This window comes from Salvia splendens, chromosome 1, assembly GCF_004379255.2.
Source record: "Salvia splendens isolate huo1 chromosome 1, SspV2, whole genome shotgun sequence".
NCBI lineage: Eukaryota > Viridiplantae > Streptophyta > Magnoliopsida > Lamiales > Lamiaceae > Salvia > Salvia splendens.
This window is the reverse complement of record NC_056032.1, coordinates 37,841,088-37,861,290: the sequence shown is the minus strand read 5'-3', so window position 1 is coordinate 37,861,290 and position 20,203 is coordinate 37,841,088. Positions and strand designations below refer to the sequence as shown.

The 20,203-nt window shown below is 39.0% G+C and overlaps 2 protein-coding genes across 2 annotated transcripts; one reads left to right on the top strand and one right to left on the bottom strand.

The window, feature by feature from the left end:
• Positions 1-571: 571 nt before the first annotated feature.
• LOC121799858 (protein SMAX1-LIKE 3-like) lies at positions 572-3,395 on the bottom strand. The gene is made up of 2 exons (XM_042199368.1): positions 1,849-3,395; positions 572-1,755 (listed from the first exon to the last, which is right to left on the bottom strand). Exons 1-2 carry the CDS (start codon positions 3,229-3,231, stop codon positions 775-777), a joined length of 2,364 nt encoding a protein of 787 aa, XP_042055302.1. The 5' UTR covers positions 3,232-3,395; the 3' UTR covers positions 572-774.
• Positions 3,396-10,037: 6,642 nt separating this feature from the next.
• Positions 10,038-19,104, top strand: LOC121749419 (eukaryotic peptide chain release factor subunit 1-3-like). Its single transcript, XM_042143992.1, has 3 exons — positions 10,038-10,139; positions 10,252-10,296; positions 17,511-19,104. Exon 3 carries the CDS (start codon positions 17,544-17,546, stop codon positions 18,852-18,854), a length of 1,311 nt encoding a protein of 436 aa, XP_041999926.1. The 5' UTR covers positions 10,038-10,139; positions 10,252-10,296; positions 17,511-17,543; the 3' UTR covers positions 18,855-19,104.
• Positions 19,105-20,203: the final 1,099 nt, after the last annotated feature.

The window sequence follows — 20,203 nt, the reverse complement described above, 5'->3', positions numbered from 1 at the left end:
TATTGAAGTTTAAGTTTGTATTCTCATGCCAAAATGTTCCAAGAATGATAGCCAACATTTTTTAGAATTATATAGGGACTACAAAAAATTTGTAAATAAAATTAGGACATCTTATACTCCATCCATTAAATAATGTCCACATTTATCATTTTAGTCAATCCATGATTAAAATTTCATTTATTTTTTTTGCCATTTTTCATAAGTGGAGCATACTCTCCACTAAATCACTACACTCACATTTTATTATAGGAGTATATAACAGTGAGACTCGCACGCGACTAACTTTTTTTACCCACCTTTCGGCACGTTTCTTAAAATTCACACTGAGTCAAAGTGAGACGGACAGATGGGATAGTAAGTATTATGCATACGTGTTAGAGAATTTAGTGATGTTCGAGGGAGTACTATTTTTATAAGTAACAAAATTCATTTAAAATTTTGTATGTGAAATAAAAGCATATATAAATGTGCCATATTTATATGAATCTTTTGTAGACGTCATTAAAAGCATATATGAGGAGATGCAATCGAAATAATTGGTTGATCGTTCGGGAATAAATAGGCAGGTGCATAGAAAGAAGTAGTGCACATCTTAATTTAAATTTAGAGTTAATCAACATTACAATTTCAACTTCTTTACCCTCAACCCCATATGTCAAAGATCAACTAGCTAGTAAAAACATTCAGTAACAAAAATACAACAAAAAATCACCCCCACAGAGAAAGTGAAATTACACTAGTGCATGCTCTCTCTCTCTCTCTCACCTAGCTAATTTACAATATTTGGATAGTGAACACCACTTGCATGTCAACCGAATCCATAATCCTCCCATCTTCCGTCGCAATATTCAAATCCAACGCTCCACGTTGCTCTTGTTCTTCATCTCTCTCTCTCTCACCCGGAGTAGAATGCGCCGCCGCCGCACAGCTGAATACGACGATAGCATCCTTGAGCGGCAAAAACTCGCCCTCAACCAAAACGCCGCCGTCTCTCATGGCTCGCTCGAACCCTTTCACACTGCCGTAATCCATCTCATCAACATCTTCCACGCACAACACCCGCCTCGGATTATCGCCAACCGCTTCGGCAAATCTGTCGTATACGCTCCCTCCATGCTCGTCTCTCCCCCTTTTCTCGCCGCTCCCCACCTCCTCCGTCGTCGAATCGTCTCTCTTCGACGCCGGAGACGAGAAGCGGCTGATTCCCAAGGCGACGAAGTCGTCTTCGGATCCAAACACCACCTTAGCGATCTCCTTCGCCATCAGCTCCTTGCCGTTATCGTCGCCTCCTAAGAAAGCTAACCAGCTCTCTTTCCTGCCCTCGCCTTTCTTCGTCGTCCCCGACCGGCACCGAAGGATCGCCGTCGCGATTTCGGGAACGATGTGCTTCTGCCATTGCACTTTCTTCTCTAATGCAGCTGTGAGAATCCTGAGATTTTCCGAATTTAGCTCCTCGAATTTGTGAAGAAGCTTCATATCTTCGCTTGCTTCGCTCGAGGAAGCTGAGTTGGGGCTCGAATTAGGGTTTGATAGGAGTTCGGGTTTCACTGCTGTTGGTGGCTTGGAAACTTCTGCGTCGCAATCCAATATCCCTGGCCAGTTGAGAAGGTTCCGTTTTTTGTGATCGGTTGAGGTGGATGAGGAGGGAGACGACGACGATAGATTCATCACTTTTTCGAGGAAATGGGGTTTCTTGTGAACTGAGCTGCATATTGAGTTCCATTTCTTGCAAAGATCCTTTACTTTGTCAGATTCCTATACAACAAAAGTATAGTATTATCAGGATTATCCATATTCCAATAGCTACTGCTACTACATAATAATAATTGAATAAAGTAGAAATCTAACCTGATTGAAACTAATTAATTCCTTTCTCTTCTCATCCTTGTACTGCTGGAGCCATGACGGCAGCGTTGAACTCGCGTCGCCGCCTCCGCCGCTGATTACAGCTTGCGCTTCTTTCTTGAAACTGTCTGCGCAATCCCAGCAGCAGACCAAGTGCTTCTTCATCCCCAACGACCAGTCATAGCCTTCATCGACGTTGCTTATTTGATCATGCATGCCACTGTCAAGGCTGAGACCAAGAGCCAAGGAGGTGGTTTGGAGCGGCAGCGTGAGGGGATGAAGCGACCATAGCGTCTGAAGCGAAGGGCGGCCAGTCGTGCACTTGGCGTAGGTCTGAAAAGTGGCGACTCCCATCAGCCAGAGACGGTCTCCGCTGCTTCCACAGACCAACCTGCTGAGCTCCATAATCATGTACTCCACGGGGCTGTAGAACACGTTGCTCCTTGCGTCGTACTTGCACCAGAAGTCGGACACCCAGTCGAGATCGCCAAGATACAGAACCACTCCTCTCCCGACGTACGACTTCACCAGCGACCTCAGCTCCCCCAGCTTCTCCTCGAACTCCTCCTTTGATATATCCCGGAGCGTGAGAAGCGGCACGCTGATGAACTGCACCGTCCTCATCTCCTGCGGCACCTCCCTCCTCTCGAACTTCTCCATCACCTTCCTCACCACGCCCTCCCCCGCCTCCGCGCTCTCCCCCACCACCACCACGTTCCTCGTCCTCTTGCTCGACATCACCTCCACCACACTCGCCACATCTCCCCCGCTCTCATCCCGGAACAGGCTCAGATTCGCCGGAGGGAGCAAGATTTTTGTTGATTGAGTAGTAGTAGTAGTGGTGGCAGCGGGAGGAGGAGGAGGAGGGGGAGGTTGGGAGGAGGACTTGTGGTGCTCAACGTTGGACTTGACCTGAGTGCTGGAGAAGCCGGCCTCGCGCATGACTCTGCTGACGCTGGGGTCGTCGAGGATGGAGATGACGAGCTGCTCGATCTCCACTTTGAGGGCTAAGATGGGCTGCTGCTGGTTCTCGATGGAGCCGCGACGCTGATGGGCCTGGGCGCGCTTGAAGGCCGCCACGAGGGCGTTGGAGAGGGACGGGAGGTGGGAGTGGGGCCCCAGGACCGGGGCTGAGGCCGAGTTTGGCAGGCGGTTCAGCGCCACGTTGAAGCACAGCTCGAGGGCCTTGCACTGCAATGGGTGGGAGTGGGATTGGAGGCAAGCCCGCTTCAGCAGGCCCCCCGGAGATGCCAGCATGGCGCTCGCCACGTGGAGGGGGCTCACTTGAGCGTGGCCGCGCCGCCTGGCTAGGCTCACCGCTTGCTTCACGATGGCCGTGGCTTCAACTGTTAGAGAATGGTGAAGGGTGTAACCTCCGCTTCTCATTTTTTTTATTATCACTAATCTTTAAATGACAATATGTTGTTGCAATTTTTTTGATAATTTTGTTGTGTGTGTGTGTGAAGAAGATGAATGTTGTGATTTTGAAATGGGAGGAAGTGATGAGGATATATGTGGCTTCCAAGTCTATGGTTTTAATAAGGGTGATAAAGGGGTACGTGAATTGGTTTTGTGCCTTTCTTGTTATTGTTGGTTTTGTATGTATGCTAAAGTTTTTTTATTTTTAAAGAGCAAATAAAATGTTAGTGTAAAAAGTGGAGGCCATGTGAGGCAAAGATAACTTGTCTCTCTAGCTTTTTTTCTCTTTTTAAGGGATAAAGGTGGCCTTGATGAACAATATATATATACCAGCAAGTTAGACTGCATATCTTTTGAGGAAAGTAAGAACAAATATTTGAGGCAGAAATAATGAATTAATTACAAGGTCACTTGAGATCATTCAATTTAATTTTCTTGAAACAAAATTGCAGTTAATGACTTGATGAGTAATGAGGAGTGAAGAGCAATACAAAACTTTATTAGTAGTATGAATTATATGAATCGGGACTTAGCCTTAAAAAGAGAAAAAGGAAAAGAAAAGAAGTGTTAAAGAGAGAGTCACAAGAGACTGAAAAGAGAGAAGACTGTCTGTCTGTTTGAAGGGATTGGGAAGTGTGTGTGTGTTGTTGGTGAGGCTATCGAGCTTATTACGATCGTCTTTCTTAAAGAGGCCAAAGAATAAAGCAATCTCAATATTGATTGATGGAATAAAGGATCTAAAAGGTTTCAAACTTCTCTTTTTTTCCATTTTTTATTTGCATGAAATCCAAATTTTAGACCGTCTTCCAGAAGAATATATAGTTCCCATGCATTTATCCATTTATTATTTTGTCTCGCTCGCCATTTCATGACTTTGATTTCTTAATTGTTAATGTACGGAACAAGAGATGATTTATTCTATTACTTTAATAACGTTCGTAATACTAATACAAAAGGTTACATGTGTAAGATTGTTTACTGGATCAAGATTTTAGATGATAAAACGATACAAACATACATTTAATTGAAACTCGTGTATAGAGTTAAATTTATAACATTACCAATTCACATTTGCAAATAATTAAAAAATTAGTATGAATTTCATTAATATTTTAGAGCATAGACAATTGAAATAAAAATTTTTACATGGTTAAAAAAAACTACGGCTTTAGACCTAGAGCCCAAATGTATCTCAAACTTTTGTGGGATTTATTTGTGGGCCGATCTGAATTGGGCTCAGCTTAATTGAATTAAGCACCTTACCCACATATTATGCGATGGCCCAAGTACTTGTAACCCATTACTTACCTGAGATTTCACGATGGCCTTCAAGTGGCACTCCACAGGGATTGAGAGCGTGAGTCGTCGGATTTGAAGATGGTAATACAAATTAAATTAATCACGTGGAAATCCAAATTTCTAACCAGAGACAAGATATAAAAATGTTTTTGTTTAAGAAATAATTCATTTTTACTAGATATACTAAAAACGGAAGTTAATCATCTTTATTAAGACATGAAAGTGATTCATCTTCATTGTAACAGATGGAGTAGAACTTATAAAAAGAAAGTGAAACCTAAAAAAGATAAAAGAAAAGAAAAATATAACCGTTTTCAAATGATACTCAAATAATGTTTTTCGAAAATAACTACTAAGAAATGATGCCTTTAAGCGTCACGTCCACACTTCTATTAGGAGTGTCGACTGCAACATTAGTTTGATACTGCCCGCTTTGGGTCAAACTCGTACGGATTTATTTTTGGGTCACTCACAAAAGGCCTCAAACTAATTGGGGTTGGACATGAATTATATACACTTTCCAACTTCCCTCCCTCATCCGATGTGAGATGAGTTTGTAACCCAACAAACCTCCCTTCAAATCGAGACCACATCGGGAACGCAGTCAACACGAACATGGGTCGTTCCAACCCTGGCCCCTAGGTCATCCAGGGCCTGACTCTAACCCGAGTCTTTCATGGCTCGACCCATAGCCACCTGGGCTCAGATACCACTTGTTAGGAGTGTCGACTGCAACATTAGTTTGATATTGTCCCTTTTGGTCAGGCACGACCCTAACTGGGGCTCATTCAGGCCCGACCCATAGCCATCTGGGCTCTGATACCACTTGTTAGGAGTATCGACTACGACATTAGTTTGATATTGTCCGTTTTTGGTCAAAGCCACACAGATTTGTTTGTTTTTGGGGCCACTCCCAAAAGGGCTCAAAGGTCACTTGCAAAAGGTCTCAAATAAATTGGAATTGAATAGGATTTATATACACCTTTCAATCTTCCTCCCTCATCCAAGGTGGGATGAGTTTGTAACCCAACAACTTCGTCACACAATGGGGCATGAGGAGGGTGTTGCGTTGCTGATGCCGTAAGGGAAAGTTATAAACATGAAACGAAATTTATTCTAAAAGGTTTAGGCTTAATATGAAAACAATAATATACTCATTTTTCTCGAAATTGGAAAAATAGCGTGTATTTGAGAATTTTTTATTTTCCAATTTTAAAAAATCCTACACTCTGTATTTCGAATTTAATAATAGCAAAATGATCAAATGAATTTTGGGTGAATCAGTACTTAACAAATACTACTAACACCTTTAATTAGGAGTAAAGTAATGGTTGTTTTAATAGGTCTGATAGTCGATGAGTGCTGTAACCATCAACAAGGACTCTGTGGCCCAATGGATAAGGCGCTGATCTACAGAACCAGAGATTCTGGGGTCGATCCCCAGCCAGATTCGTATCTTATTTTTAAGTAAAGGGCATAAAAGTCTTAACATGTTTACTCTTTTTTGATGTGCATCGATTTTGTTGAATTAGCATTAATCACACAAATATTTATTAATATTTTAAGTTTATGGCCGGCCATACTATGACCATTTAACATCACCCTTATATTTTTTATGTTACGGAAGAAATGGATAGGGTCATCTTAAATTTATTTACATACATAATAATGAAAAATTGATAGATAATAAATTTAATATATTTTTTATTCTTTTTAACTGAAAAATGCTCAAAATTATTCGCAATCACAATGTACAATAGCTCAAAGCCAGAATAAAAAAACCGACTTCTAAATTATTATATAAATTAAAAGAAAACTAAAATGAGTTAAGATTTAAGGGCATCCGTAGCAAGCCTCAAGGCGCGTCCAAACTAGACGAAATGGCAGCGGGGTGCATTGTGCGTGACAGGGAGGGACGGGCATCCCTCCACCCAGGAAAAGAGGAAAATACACATAGGTTTTTTTTTTTGGATTTATACACTATATCTGTACTAATTTAAATTAAAAAACAATTCCTAGCTTAATGTAAATACTACTAATTTCTCTAAAGATTTAGTGTTGATACCCAATTTCCGATATAACTCACTTGATAAATCGATAATTCTATTTCTCTTTTCAGTCTTTTAGTTTAGTTTAATCATTTGGAAAGTCTATTAGAAATTCGGGTTTCCACATTACTAATTTAATGTGTATGGCTATCTTTCAGTTGCTCAGTTAAAGTGATCCAATAAAGATTAAGTTTGGGCTAAAAGTGTATTTATTCGTTATGGAAATAAGTGTAGATACCATATGAGATTTTCTATTTAATGAGGGACATAATAAAAAATAAAGGGTCTTATATTTATATAAATATAAGATTAGGGTTATAGTCCCCATACGTCAGAAGAACGTTCAATATCTCTGTATTCTCTTGGCAGACTATTGTGAAGGACGTCTCTGATCGTTTGGAAGATCCATAGCAGCTGCAAAGCAATTCCGCATTTCAATTCATTATGGATCAAGGTACGCTTCCGCTCTACAGTTTTTGCTCATTCTCCTTCGTTCTTGGTTAATCATCACAGAGAACTTTATGTAATTGTTCATTCAATTATTCCAACAAAGTCATTCTATTCTATATATTCTAAATTGACGAAGATATAATAATACTCCCTCCGTCCCGCACTACTCGCACATTTCCTTTTGGGAACGGAGATTAAGGAATAAGTGATAGACAAAGTCAACAATTACGGCTGTAGGTATAAATTGTTACTAAAAATGAAAAGAGTGCAAATAACTTGGGACGCCCAGAAAGGAAATAAGTGCAAGTAGTGCGGAACGGAGGGAGTATATAGGATGTGTACTTGCTTATCAAATTTGTGGAAATTGATGTCCAACCAACGGATGAAGCATGTCATTAGTCCTCGTGTAGCACATGTTTATGTTTCATCTATTGCTCAGTAGTCTATCTATACATATATAAAAGACAAGTTTTTGAAGAATTTGAATAATTATTTTATGCAAGGTATGTAAATGTAATAAATAAAAATTATTAAATTCATTGACTTATTTTTAAAGCACTACAATTAGTAAGCAATTACAAATATTTAAATAGGATAATGAGCATTTAACAAAATGTGTAACCTCTATTCTCTTAATTTTATAATTTATGATGTTTTAATTCCATTATCTCTCGTATCCTAATTTTCCTCCTATAAAAGGCATAGAGTTGTGGATGAATTACAGACCAACAAAAGCATTCTCCATTCTCTCTCAGGCTCTCAACATTTTATTGTATATTTTAGGAACATTGTATTGCTCAATTTTTGGAGCTCCATCAAGTTCATCGTCGCCTAGCGGGTTTGAGATATTATATACGTTAGGAGGAAGTCGTTTCGTCTTTGGAATAATACGTCAATTCGAGAGTACTAACCGTGATGTAATTTGTCTTGCGGAAAGAGGGTTTTTATCGACTAGATTTATAGTTCGGTTTATTTTATAATTTTGATTGTAGTTTCCATTTCATTTGTTGTTTTTTTCTTTGATTACAATGGTTAGAGTGCCGCGTGTATATGGTTCAAGAATTTTATCTTAATATTTCTTGCAATTCTTAGAGATGGAAGAACTGTAACATCCTTAACTTGAAACATGCAAAATATTTATCTTCATCTTTACATAATTTATTAATTTTGTATATTTATATTGTTACTGGCTCTATAATTATATTCAGTGGTGTCACACAAAAAATAATATTTTATCTCTTATGATGAATTAATAAGTGGTGCATAATATGTATATTTTCAGTGAGATAATTAAACCTACCAAAATCGAGTTGATCAAACAATTAGTTGTTCAAACACAATAAAATAGTCCGCTACCAAATTATGGTTACTAATAATACTATTTTTGAAATTAGGATTTAGCACTTAATTGTTCTGGGATACAACTGATTTTATATATAGAATCTAATTATCTTATCTATAGGTGATCATGCTGAGTAAAATATATAGTATATTATATTAAGTATATTTTTACAAAAAGAAAATTTGCGGTATTGAGAATTGTAAAGTAGCAAAAAAAAATAGTATAGATGTTTCATGTTCCAACAAGCCACATTTAAAAGTGCAATAAATAAAGATAAATGTTCAAACGTTCAAAAGGGCTATCATTATTCATTAATATAATAGTGTTAATTCAACAAATTAATGTCATGTTTTTTGTGTAGTTTATCATTTGATTTTTTTATGGTCATAATTTTGACGTTTTGAATATTATGAGTTATCGATTTATTATTTTGTTAAAAGTGTGATTTACATTATTTTTAGTAGAGAAATATGAAGGATTGTTTAAAATATATTTTTCAAAAGTGTCAACACTTGATATAGTCTCTTTATCGTTGTCCAAATAATTGTGTTTGTCTTGATTCCATTTCAAATATGTTTAATTTTATGTCTTGTAAAATGAATTGAGGAGCATATATTTATTGAATTATTATCATATACTAGTATGTTTTTCTATTTTTGTTAGGGATATTGACACCTAATATCATGGAATTTTAAAAAAAATTGGATTTTTTTCACGAACTTTGAAATTGGCAAATAATATCACGAACTTTCCCCTGAGTTTGTTATTTCCCACCAATGAAAAAATTTCGGCAAATAATTTTATTTTACGAATTTTGTTTTGTAATTTTTCGACAACAACTTCGAGAGCTTCAAGTTTTTCAATTTTTGAAGATAGTTTTTCTTGAAGCACACCCTCCAAAATTGTTCTTCAATCTATTAATATAGCCAAAATATTTTCATTAGTGGGAAATAACAAACTCGGGGTAAAGTTCGTGATATTATTTGTCAATTTCAAAGTTCGTAGGAAAAACTCAACTTTTTGAAAGTTCCATGATATTAGGTGTCAATATCCCTTTTAAATATCATATAGTTATATTATTTCTTATTTTAATTAATCAGTTAACTATTTAAAACTGTATGACGAAAAAATATTCCGTCGTGCAACCCTAGTAGTGCTATAATGGAATTGAGATTATGTAACTAAAAAGAATATGTTCTAGTGTCTTTGCTTTTTTTTTTTTTGTTTTTTTGTTTTTTTGTTCTAGTGTCTTTGGCTGCTCTCTAAATAAGATGCATCTCATCCATCTCATCCTTGATCTGTTCAGTCTTGCAACTGTACTCTAATGTGTTCAAGCTTGAATTGAATTACATCTTTCTAAAATCATAATATTAGAATAGACTTAATAATAATAAATTAAAAAGCAAAATAAAAACACAAAATTAATACATAAACAACCCAAAAATACATATATACACACAAGAATGCAATGTGGTTTATATGATTTTATACTAAGGTCTTAAGATATCTGATATTGATTTATTTAAAATATGAAAATGTATTAAAATAACCTGGTAGTAGATATTTGAATCCTACAAAAAAATATTGTCAAATACTCAATACTTTAAATGTAAATATATCAAAATTTAGGACTGTGCATTAAAAAAAAGGATGCAATCCTGGGATACAAAAGCATAAAATCAAAACCAAACAAAGTCCTAAATTCCCTGGCCGTCACTCCCCGCCAGCAGTGACAAGTGAGTACAGCGTTCAGAGTGAAAACCCACCGAAATTTGTTTGTTTTTTAATTATATCTATTTGATTTATCCGTGTATATCTCCAATCCGATAAAATTTCGCAATTTTGCAGGGCGGTCCGACTACTTTCTGCGAAACCCTTTTGTGTCTCTCAAAGGTGTGTATTGATTATTTCTCTTAAATTGGTTGGGTGTTATACTGGATTTACTTCACATAATTGCTTTGTTGTTTTCTTGATTTAGTTTGAGTTCATTTCAAATGTTTCTTTTTCATACCGATCCATGGCATGGTTGAGTCTTGACGTGGTCATTATTCTAACCCCTCAATTTGGTGGGTGTTTTTGGGATCATGATGAATGAAATCTGTTAAAATCATGCTGGGGAAGATCGATTTCAGAAACTTCTTAGAAGAATCGATGATCTAATGATGGATGAGAGTTGAAATATGTATGAATAAGCTTTAGTTCTTTTTAAATGAAATAGAGAAAAGAGACTTACACTTTTTAGATGGGTTATTATTATTTTAACATGTTTGTGGTTGTGGTTGATGATTTTGCTATGTGAGGTTTGTGGTTTGTATTGTAAGTATTCTGTTGCATTTGGAAGGGTGTATTTATTGTAAAACAAGGGTAAAATGCAATCTTTTAGTTTACTTTCAACTCTCCGTTGTTCGTTCACTAGCATACATATGTGCACTATATGTATAGAAGTATGTGCTAATAATGCATGCCTATGTTTTTCAAGTAGCAAAAGTAAAATACAACCATACCTACATGTATAATGCACATGTATGTATGTTTATTGAAATTCATAGAAACCCAGGTGTTTAGCTTCAACACCTTTCAAGCCAAGAGATTCAGCCTCCTTGAGCCAAGTTCTTTTTCATTAACATCCAAGTGATTTTATTAGTATTTGTTGCAAGGGTGTAACATCAATTGCTTGTAAAACTGGTTACCACTAATGAGTTCTGAAACTGAGTTCCATTTTGAAAGGCCTTCCCATCCCGACGGATCATTCACATCTATAATCGGTTCTTTATCTGGCTTTGCAATGATACTGTTCACCATTCTTGACTTTATTGGTTGATAAAGGGTACACCATGGGCTTAATTTAGAATATTAATTGGTGATTTCGATAGATTTTATGATTTTGTAATCATTCAGTGACATTTAAGATATACTCTTTTGAGTCTTTGGAAGCTCTATCATGTCATTGTTGGTCATGCTTAGAGAAGAAGGTGATGAGCTAAGTAGGAAATAAATAGTGAACTAAAGACAAGGAGTAATGTTGGGTCGTGATACCGCCGATCTCACACACGCACGAACGAGGAAATAAAGCACGCAAACGATATAACGTGGTTCGGTGATAATCCACCTACGTCCACGGAGAAGATGACCGGAATCTTATTGACGAACTCTTTACAATTACAACGAACTCACACTCACACTCTACCGCTCACAACTGCTTGCTATCTTGAGATTTAATCTCTCTGAGTGTGTGTATATGGTGTAATTCTGCTCTCTCACTACTGAGCTCTATCGAGCTATTTATACAAGATGCAATCAAGAAATAAAATCCAACTAACTCTATTTCCCAAAGTTAGTTATAACCGCTGCTCGGCTAAAACCGAACTGCCATTCTTGGTTAGCAACCGAACTGCATTTCTCGGCTATCAACCGAACTGCCTTTCTCGGCTATCAACCGAACTGCCTTTCTCGGCTAGCTCAAAGCCGAGCTTTATTTCTTGATCTCTTCTCGGAGCTGCCGAGGCTCCACCACTCGATCACAACCGGACTCAAAGCCGAGCTTCATTTCCGAGCTCAGAAGCCGAGCTCCAGTAGTTTGCATGGACACACTTTCACAAATCTCCACCTTGTCCTTGCAAAACTCCATCAATATCCGGATTCCCTTCTCAATCCTTGTTACAAGCTTCAACACTCCACAATCTCAACCAACTTCAAACAATGTTTGAATTTCGAAGTTGGCAGAGATTTTGTCAACATGTCTGATGCATTTTCTTCGGTAGGAACTTTCACCACATTGATCTTTCCACTTTGAATCTCATCTCTGATGAAGTGTCTCCTCACATCTATATGCTTCGACCTCTCATGGAACATTTGATGTTTTGCTAAACATATAGCCGAGTTGCTGTCACAGTTAATCTTCACTGCTCCCAGCTTCATTCCTAGATCTTGTAGTATCCCTTGCAGCCATTTTCCTTCCTTTGCAGCCTCTGTTAGCGCAATATACTCAGCCTCGGTCGTAGACAATGCAACCACAGACTGTAGATTTGATTTCCAACTCACTGCTGTGCCAAATAACGTGAATATGTAGCCACTTTGGGATTTTCTGTTGTCCAAGTTGGCAGCATAATCCGAATCACAAAATCCCTCAAGAACTTCATCCTTTTCAGACCAGGCTCCACCACCAAACTTCAAACCAATCATTACAGATCCCTTTAGATACTTCAAGATCCATTTCAGCGCGGCCCAGTGCTCTCTGCCCGGGTCAGCCATGTACCTACTGGCCACGCTTATAGCATGAGCAACATCCGGCCTTGTACAAATCATCAAGTACATCACACTGCCCACTATATTCGCATAGGGTATCAGACTCATTTCCCTTCTAGCTTCATCTGTCTTTGGCTCTTGTTCTTTGCTAAGTTTGAAATGGCCTGCCAATGGAGTGGAGACGAACCTTGCATCCTTCACTTGATACTTTTCTATCACCTTCCTGATGTAATCAGCTTGAACCAACCTCAGCTCCCTTTTTCCTCTGTCTCTGATGATATCCATCCCTAGGATCCGCTTTGCCTCCCCAAGGTCTTTCATTTCAAACTTCTGCTTCAGTTCCTTCTTGACAATCTGCAGCTCATTCTTGCTAGATCCAGCCAACAGGATGTCATCTACATACAGCAATAAGTAGGCAACTATCAGATCTCCCTTTCTCTTGATATATACACAGCTATCAAAGTTTGATCTCTCAAAATCCATCAGCTCCATCTGCTCATGGAATTTCTTGTTCCACTGCCTACTACTTTGCTTGAGGCCATATAGGCTCTTTTTCAGCAAGCAAACTTTCTTCTCCTCTCCAGGTTTCTCAAAGCCTTTAGGCTGCATCATGTAGATTGTTTCCTCTAGATCTCCATGTAAAAAAGCTGTCTTCACATCGAGTTGATGCAGCTCCCAGTTAAAATGAGCAGTCATGGCCAACAAGATCCGAATGGAAGTATGTTTCACCACTGGAGAGAACACCTCTGTGTAATCAATTCCCTCCACTTGTGTGAACCCCCTAGCAACCAGCCTTGCCTTAAAACGTATGCTTTCAACCTCCCCCACCTCTACCTTCTTTTTGAACAACCATTTGCAACTGATCAGTTTCTGTATCCCTGGATCAATCACCAAAACCCAAGTTCCATTTTTCAATAGGGACTCAATTTCTTCTTCCATGGCCTTGATCCATTTCTGACTTTCCTTGCAACTCATGGCTTCTTCATAGGTCGAGGGCTCTGAAAACATGAGTACTTCTGCTACACATAGAGCAAAGAAGCTCATATCATAATCTGAAAACCTACTAGGCAAGCCTGCATTCCTCCTCGGATTCCTTCTAATTTCCTGACTTGCAGCAGCTTGCTCCATTGGTGGATCATGATCACTCACATCCTGAGCTGGTTGAGGATTAAGTACTCCACCTTCTTCTTGATTTTCTGTAATATCAGCATCCTCATCTGTATCTGTTCCACCAGATCCTTCACCAAACTCAAAGTTCTGCATACTAGAGCTGCTGCCACCATCAGAGGCTCTTCCATTTTTCTTGAATGGCATTTCTTCTTCATTGAATATTACATCTCTGCTCACTATAACATTCTGACCTTCTCCATCCAAGTTCCACAATCTGTATCCCTTCACACCATCTTGGTATCCTAACATTGCACATTTCTTGGCTCTTGGTTCTAATTTATTCTGCCTTATATGTGCATAAGCTGCACATCCAAAAATCTTCAATGCAGAATAATCTCCCAAGCTCCCATACCATCTCTGATCTGGGGTCTCATCAGAGATTGCTGAAGAAGGACACTTATTGATGAGGGCAGCTGCAGTAGAAACGGCCTCTGCCCAAAACTTCTTTGGCATTCCAGAATAAAATAGCATACATCTCACTTTCTCTAGCAATGTCCTATTCATTCTCTCTGCCAACCCGTTTTGTTGGGGGTTTCTTGGCACTGTCCTATGTCTCCTTATTCCCTTCTCCTTACAGAAGCTATCAAATTCAGTAGACAGAAACTCCATGCCATTATCAGTCCTAAGATATTTCAGCACTGACCCTTTCTCATTCTCATATCTAGCATGCCATTCTCTAAACTTCTCAAATGCTTGGGACTTCTCTTTCAGGATATATATCCATACTTTTCTTGAATAATCATCTATGATGGAGATGAAATACTTACCTCCACCTATGGATTCAGTTGGAGATGGCCCCCAAAGGTCACTGTGGGCATACACAAAGGGTGCGGTTGAAGTGTGCTTCCCACCAGTGAATGGCAGCTTCTTCGCCTTTCCAAGAATGCAAGATTCACACTTACTCAGTTTCTCTGATGTACCTAACTTCATCACACCACGTTTGGCCAGCTGCCTGATGCCCTTTTCACCCACATGTCCCAGCCTAGCATGCCAAATATTAAGATTCTCTGACTGAGCAACATTCACTGCATCAACCACTGTCTCTCCCAGCAAGTAGTACAAGCTATTCTTTCTTTGGGCCTCCATAATGATTCTGGAACCCTTTGTTACTCTGAGAATCCCATTACTGGAATCAAACTTGTACCCCTTTGATTCTAACAATCCAAGAGAGATCAAGTTTCTCTTGATCTGTGGTATAAACCTGACCTCTGTGAGAGTCTTGACACTTCCACCCTTCATTCTGAGCTTGATCTCCCCAATGCCCTTGACATCACACGTCTGATCATTCCCCAGCATCACTGATCCTCTCCATGCTGACAATTCTTGAAACCAGGATTTGTGAGAGCATATATGGAAGGAGCAGCCCGAGTCCATAATCCAGCACTCTTCAATCTTTGCTCCTGAGTGTATATTCAAGGCCTCGTTGGCCTCCACCTCTTGAGCTAGATCAGCAGTCTCCAGGTTGCCAGCCATCTCTTGCCCTTGCTTCCTTCTCCAAGCATTGCAAGATTTCTTTAAATGGCCCGGTTTCTTGCAATAATAGCAGCTCCTGGTCTCCTTCTCTCCCTCAGCCCTCTCCTTCTTTGGTTTCTTTTTCTTGAAGCCTTTCTTGTTCTGACTTTTCTTCAGATACAAACTTTCAGCTACTGGATCATTTTTCCTTGAAGAAGTTGGATGATCAATCCTCTGTGATTCTTTCAATTTTAGGGCAGAATGAATCTCCTCATAGGTAACCTTGGACTCTCTTCCAAGTAGCACCGCATCCTTGAAATGTTCGAAACTTTTAGGAAGGGAATTCAGCAACATCAAGGCTTTGTCCTCATCCTTGATTACCTCATCGATGTTTTCAAGATCATCAATACACTTTCCGAACTCCTCAAGCTGCTCAGCAATGCTTCTTCCATCCGAGAACTTGAAGGCAAGAAGTTTCTGCTTCAAATGCAATCGATTTGCAAGGGACTTGGTCATATATAATGACTCAAGTTTTGTCCACACCCCTGCGGCTGTCTCCTCCTTGGAAACCTCTCTAAGCACCCTATCTGTCAAGTTTAAGATCAGGGTGCTATAGGCCTTGTATTGCATGTCTTGAAGCCTCCCTTTCTCCTTCTCGTCGGCCTCCGGATTCTCTTTAGGATCACTATTTCCCTTCAAGACATCCCATAGGCCTTGCTGCATCAAGATGGCCTTCATCTTCAGCCTCCACAGCCCAAAATCGTTTCTGCCGGTGAACTTCTCCACCTCGAACCTGGCCGTGGACATTTCTCGAACAAACGGTGGGCAATCGCCAAGATCGGCTCAGACAACAGAGCTCCCGGACTTCAACTCGCCCAGAAAACCAATCAAGAAAACGTTTCAACGTTTCCCACAGACGGCGCCACTTGTTGGGTCGTGATACCGCCGATCTCACACACGCACGAACGAGGAAATAAAGCACGCAAACGATATAACGTGGTTCGGTGATAATCCACCTACGTCCACGGAGAAGATGACCGGAATCTTATTGACGAACTCTTTACAATTACAACGAACTCACACTCACACTCTACCGCTCACAACTGCTTGCTATCTTGAGATTTAATCTCTCTGAGTGTGTGTATATGGTGTAATTCTGCTCTCTCACTACTGAGCTCTATCGAGCTATTTATACAAGATGCAATCAAGAAATAAAATCCAACTAACTCTATTTCCCAAAGTTAGTTATAACCGCTGCTCGGCTAAAACCGAACTGCCATTCTTGGTTAGCAACCGAACTGCATTTCTCGGCTATCAACCGAACTGCCTTTCTCGGCTATCAACCGAACTGCCTTTCTCGGCTAGCTCAAAGCCGAGCTTTATTTCTTGATCTCTTCTCGGAGCTGCCGAGGCTCCACCACTCGATCACAACCGGACTCAAAGCCGAGCTTCATTTCCGAGCTCAGAAGCCGAGCTCCAGTAGTTTGCATGGACACACTTTCACAAGTAACTTAAAGAGGTTTATTAATGACAATTTACACGTACAAGCTTCCTCTAAAAAAATTACAGAATTATAATGTTGTCCTTTAATGACGTGGGGCTTGGAAGAGAGCAAACTGAAATATTATCGAGTACAAGATGAAAATACCATTTTATATTAGTGTCCAGTAAAAGCAAAGAATAGATCATGTTTGCTGCATTCCAATTAATTTGAAGCTTGCATTGTCATGTTTATAAGCATTCTTTCATTTGATTGTAGCAAAGAATATATGCTGATTTTTGGCTGGGTTGTGTGTGAAACTCTGATTTGTTTCTGCAACAAAAGAGGCTGATAATCTGCCTGCATTACCACTAAGCAGTGGATTTATTACTATATTTAATCAGAAAGAATTTGCAATTAAAAGTTCCCCATGTTGAGATATCAACATCTATTGTCCCACATCGAAAATGTGAAGTAAAACTGTAAAAACAAATCAACTTAACTAGGGTTTGGTTGATCTCCCATTCACGTATCAGGTACACTTCAATGAGCGGAACTGTGCCTAGCCCACTGTAACATCTAACAACCTAGGCCCTAATTTACAGTTTTCCAATTTGATGTGGTAAATTCTGCTAGACACAGAGCAATCTTCATGTGTGACGTGCCTCTGGACTCTGGAGCACTATCTTAATTTATTTTATTTTGGATTTCAACTTATGAAGATGAATTCACAATTGTCTCCTACTACACTTTTTGTTAGGTATTTGGTGAATAGCTGGTTATACAAGTCACGATGGCAGAAGGCCAGGAAAATGATAGGAATATTGAAATATGGAAAATAAAGAAATTGATTAAGGCTCTAGAAGCTGCTAAAGGAAATGGTACCAGCATGATATCCCTTATAATTCCCCCAGGTGATCAAATAGCCCGGGTCACCAAAATGCTGGCAGAAGAGTATGGAACAGCGTCTAATATTAAAAGTAGGGTGAATCGTCAATCAGTGCTAGGTGCAATCACCTCTGCGCAGCAGAGGCTAAAGTTGTATAGCAAGGTCCCACCGAATGGCCTCGTGCTCTATACTGGTACTATAATCACAGATGATGGAAAAGAGAAAAAAGTCACTTTCGACTTTGCACCTTTTAAGGCCATAAATGCTTCTCTTTACCTTTGTGACAATAAATTTCATACAGAGCCTTTGAGTCAACTCTTGGAATCTGATGAAAAGTTTGGGTTTATCGTCATGGATGGTAATGGGACCCTTTTTGGAACCTTAAGTGGTAATACAAGAGAAGTGCTTCACAAGTTCTCAGTTGATCTTCCAAAGAAACATGGAAGAGGAGGACAATCAGCTCTACGATTTGCTCGTCTTCGAATGGAGAAGCGTCACAACTATGTGAGGAAGACTGCAGAGCTTGCCACTCAATTCTTCATTAATCCTGCTACCAGTCAGCCGAATGTGTCAGGGTTGATACTTGCTGGGTCAGCTGATTTCAAGACTGAGCTGAGTCAATCTGATATGTTTGATCCTCGCCTCCAAGCCAAGATACTGAATGTGGTAGATGTCTCCTATGGTGGGGAAAATGGTTTCAATCAGGCCATTGAACTATCTGCTGAGATTTTGTCCAATGTTAAGTTCATACAAGAGAAACGCTTAATAGGGAAATTCTTTGAAGAAATCAGTCAAGATACTGGGAAATATGTATTTGGTGTGGATGATACGATAAAAGCTTTGGAGATGGGAGCTGTTGAAACATTGATAGTGTGGGAAAACTTGGATATAAATCGTTATACACTAAAAAACAGTGTGACCAATGAGATTGTCATCAAATACTTAAACAAGGAGCAAGAGCGTGACCAGAGCAACTTCAAGGATGCTGAAACATCCGGAGAATTGGAGGTTCAAGAAAAAATGCCACTACTGGAGTGGTTTGCAAATGAATATAGAAACTTTGGTTGTTCACTTGAATTTGTGACAAATCGATCCCAGGAAGGATCACAGTTCTGCCGAGGATTTGGTGGCATTGGTGGAATTCTTCGTTACCAGCTTGACATTCGATCCTTTGATGAGCCATCCGATGAAGGAGAGTTTTATGAGTCGGACTAAGATGAGCCCATTCTGCCTACTTCTACCAAATGGAATGATTTAAAAAAACTTGACTGCTTGTAAGTCATTGTGGCTCAGTGCCTTCTTTTGTGTTTGTACTTGTTATTTTCACTTGTTGGCTTCCTGTTACCTGTTTTGGATTTCAATCTTTGCCCTCATCGTTCACAAGAGGTAAGTGTTGAATCTTAAGCCTGATTGTGCCTGACATTGCTGCTAGCTATATTGGTTTGAATCAGGAACAATTAGTGTACATGAGGTTTGTTACTCTCTACGCCATTTACTTCCTAAACGACTAAGAAAATATTATCCCTACAAGTTTGGGCTTGTAAGTTTGACAAGTATTTGGATTTTGGAGTCGAGATAGAGGCAAGAGGCGGAGCTCATCCTCTCCCTCTCGTTGTCTAGGTCATAGCTGTCATGGGCCTCATGTCTCTTGTTTTATTTAGATGATCGATCATTATGGAGCTTTTTATTTGACGTTTTATTCGTTGAGCTCCACACTTGAGAAGGTCGATCTATATACAATGAAATCTTGTTGTGTTTCGAAACTATAGGCACACTTTGATTCTTGAAGATTGCATTTGCAATACCATTAGGTCAAAGTTTGTATACTAAACTAAAAATCAATAATTATATTCACAATTCATATAGCACATTTGTGTGTATGATCTTTTGTTCCACTTTTTGAAAGCGTGTTCATTCAATAAGTGTTTACTGTTTTTGTCAGTGAATTGAAAATATATTTCAAATGACAGTGTTGTATAGTGGAGTGTATGTCAAGTTGCAGAGGAGTAGTTAGTTTAGTTCTATTTTGAATCCATCTGCTGTTAACCAATTGCTGACTATTGTGAAATAAGTGCTCGTGAATGAATAGTAATTGCACCACATTTTGGATCTCGAATTTTTCCTGCATGTGTTAATCAAAATCACAACCACAACCACAACCACAACCATATATTTGGATATCGATTTTTTCGCCTTTTCCATAACTCTGGAATTAGTAAGTTTAGCACATATTTTTCGTGCAGAATAAAATGATGAGGTCAATAATTGGGTTATGAAATGCAATTTCTTACAAATTTTTTACCTCATCGTATTTTGTCAAAGTTACTGACACAGAATCACCAATGATGCTTTGGTATCTCAATTTGTGAAATTTTAACATGGTAGCTCTAAAAGAATAAAAAAAAATTGAATACAAAATTATTTCGTGAGTGGCAATTCTTGTTCTCCACTCTGTAGCATGAAAATGGCGTGACATTTGTGAAATATAAAGGCAGAGGTGGGGATACACGAAAAGTAGATGCCTACATCTACTAGTTAGTCCATTAAAATTAACAAAAGAACTA

Bases quoted from the DNA above. Each gene is read 5' to 3' on its own strand.
- LOC121799858 (XM_042199368.1), bottom strand. From the start codon at position 3,231: ATGAGAAGCGGAGGTTACACCCTTCACCATTCTCTAACAGTTGAAGCC. The intron at 1,756-1,848 runs GTTAGATTTCTA...TTTGTTGTATAG, and splicing joins AATTAATTAGTTTCAATCAG to GAATCTGACAAAGTAAAGGA.
- LOC121749419 (XM_042143992.1), top strand. From the start codon at position 17,544: ATGGCAGAAGGCCAGGAAAATGATAGGAATATTGAAATATGGAAAATA.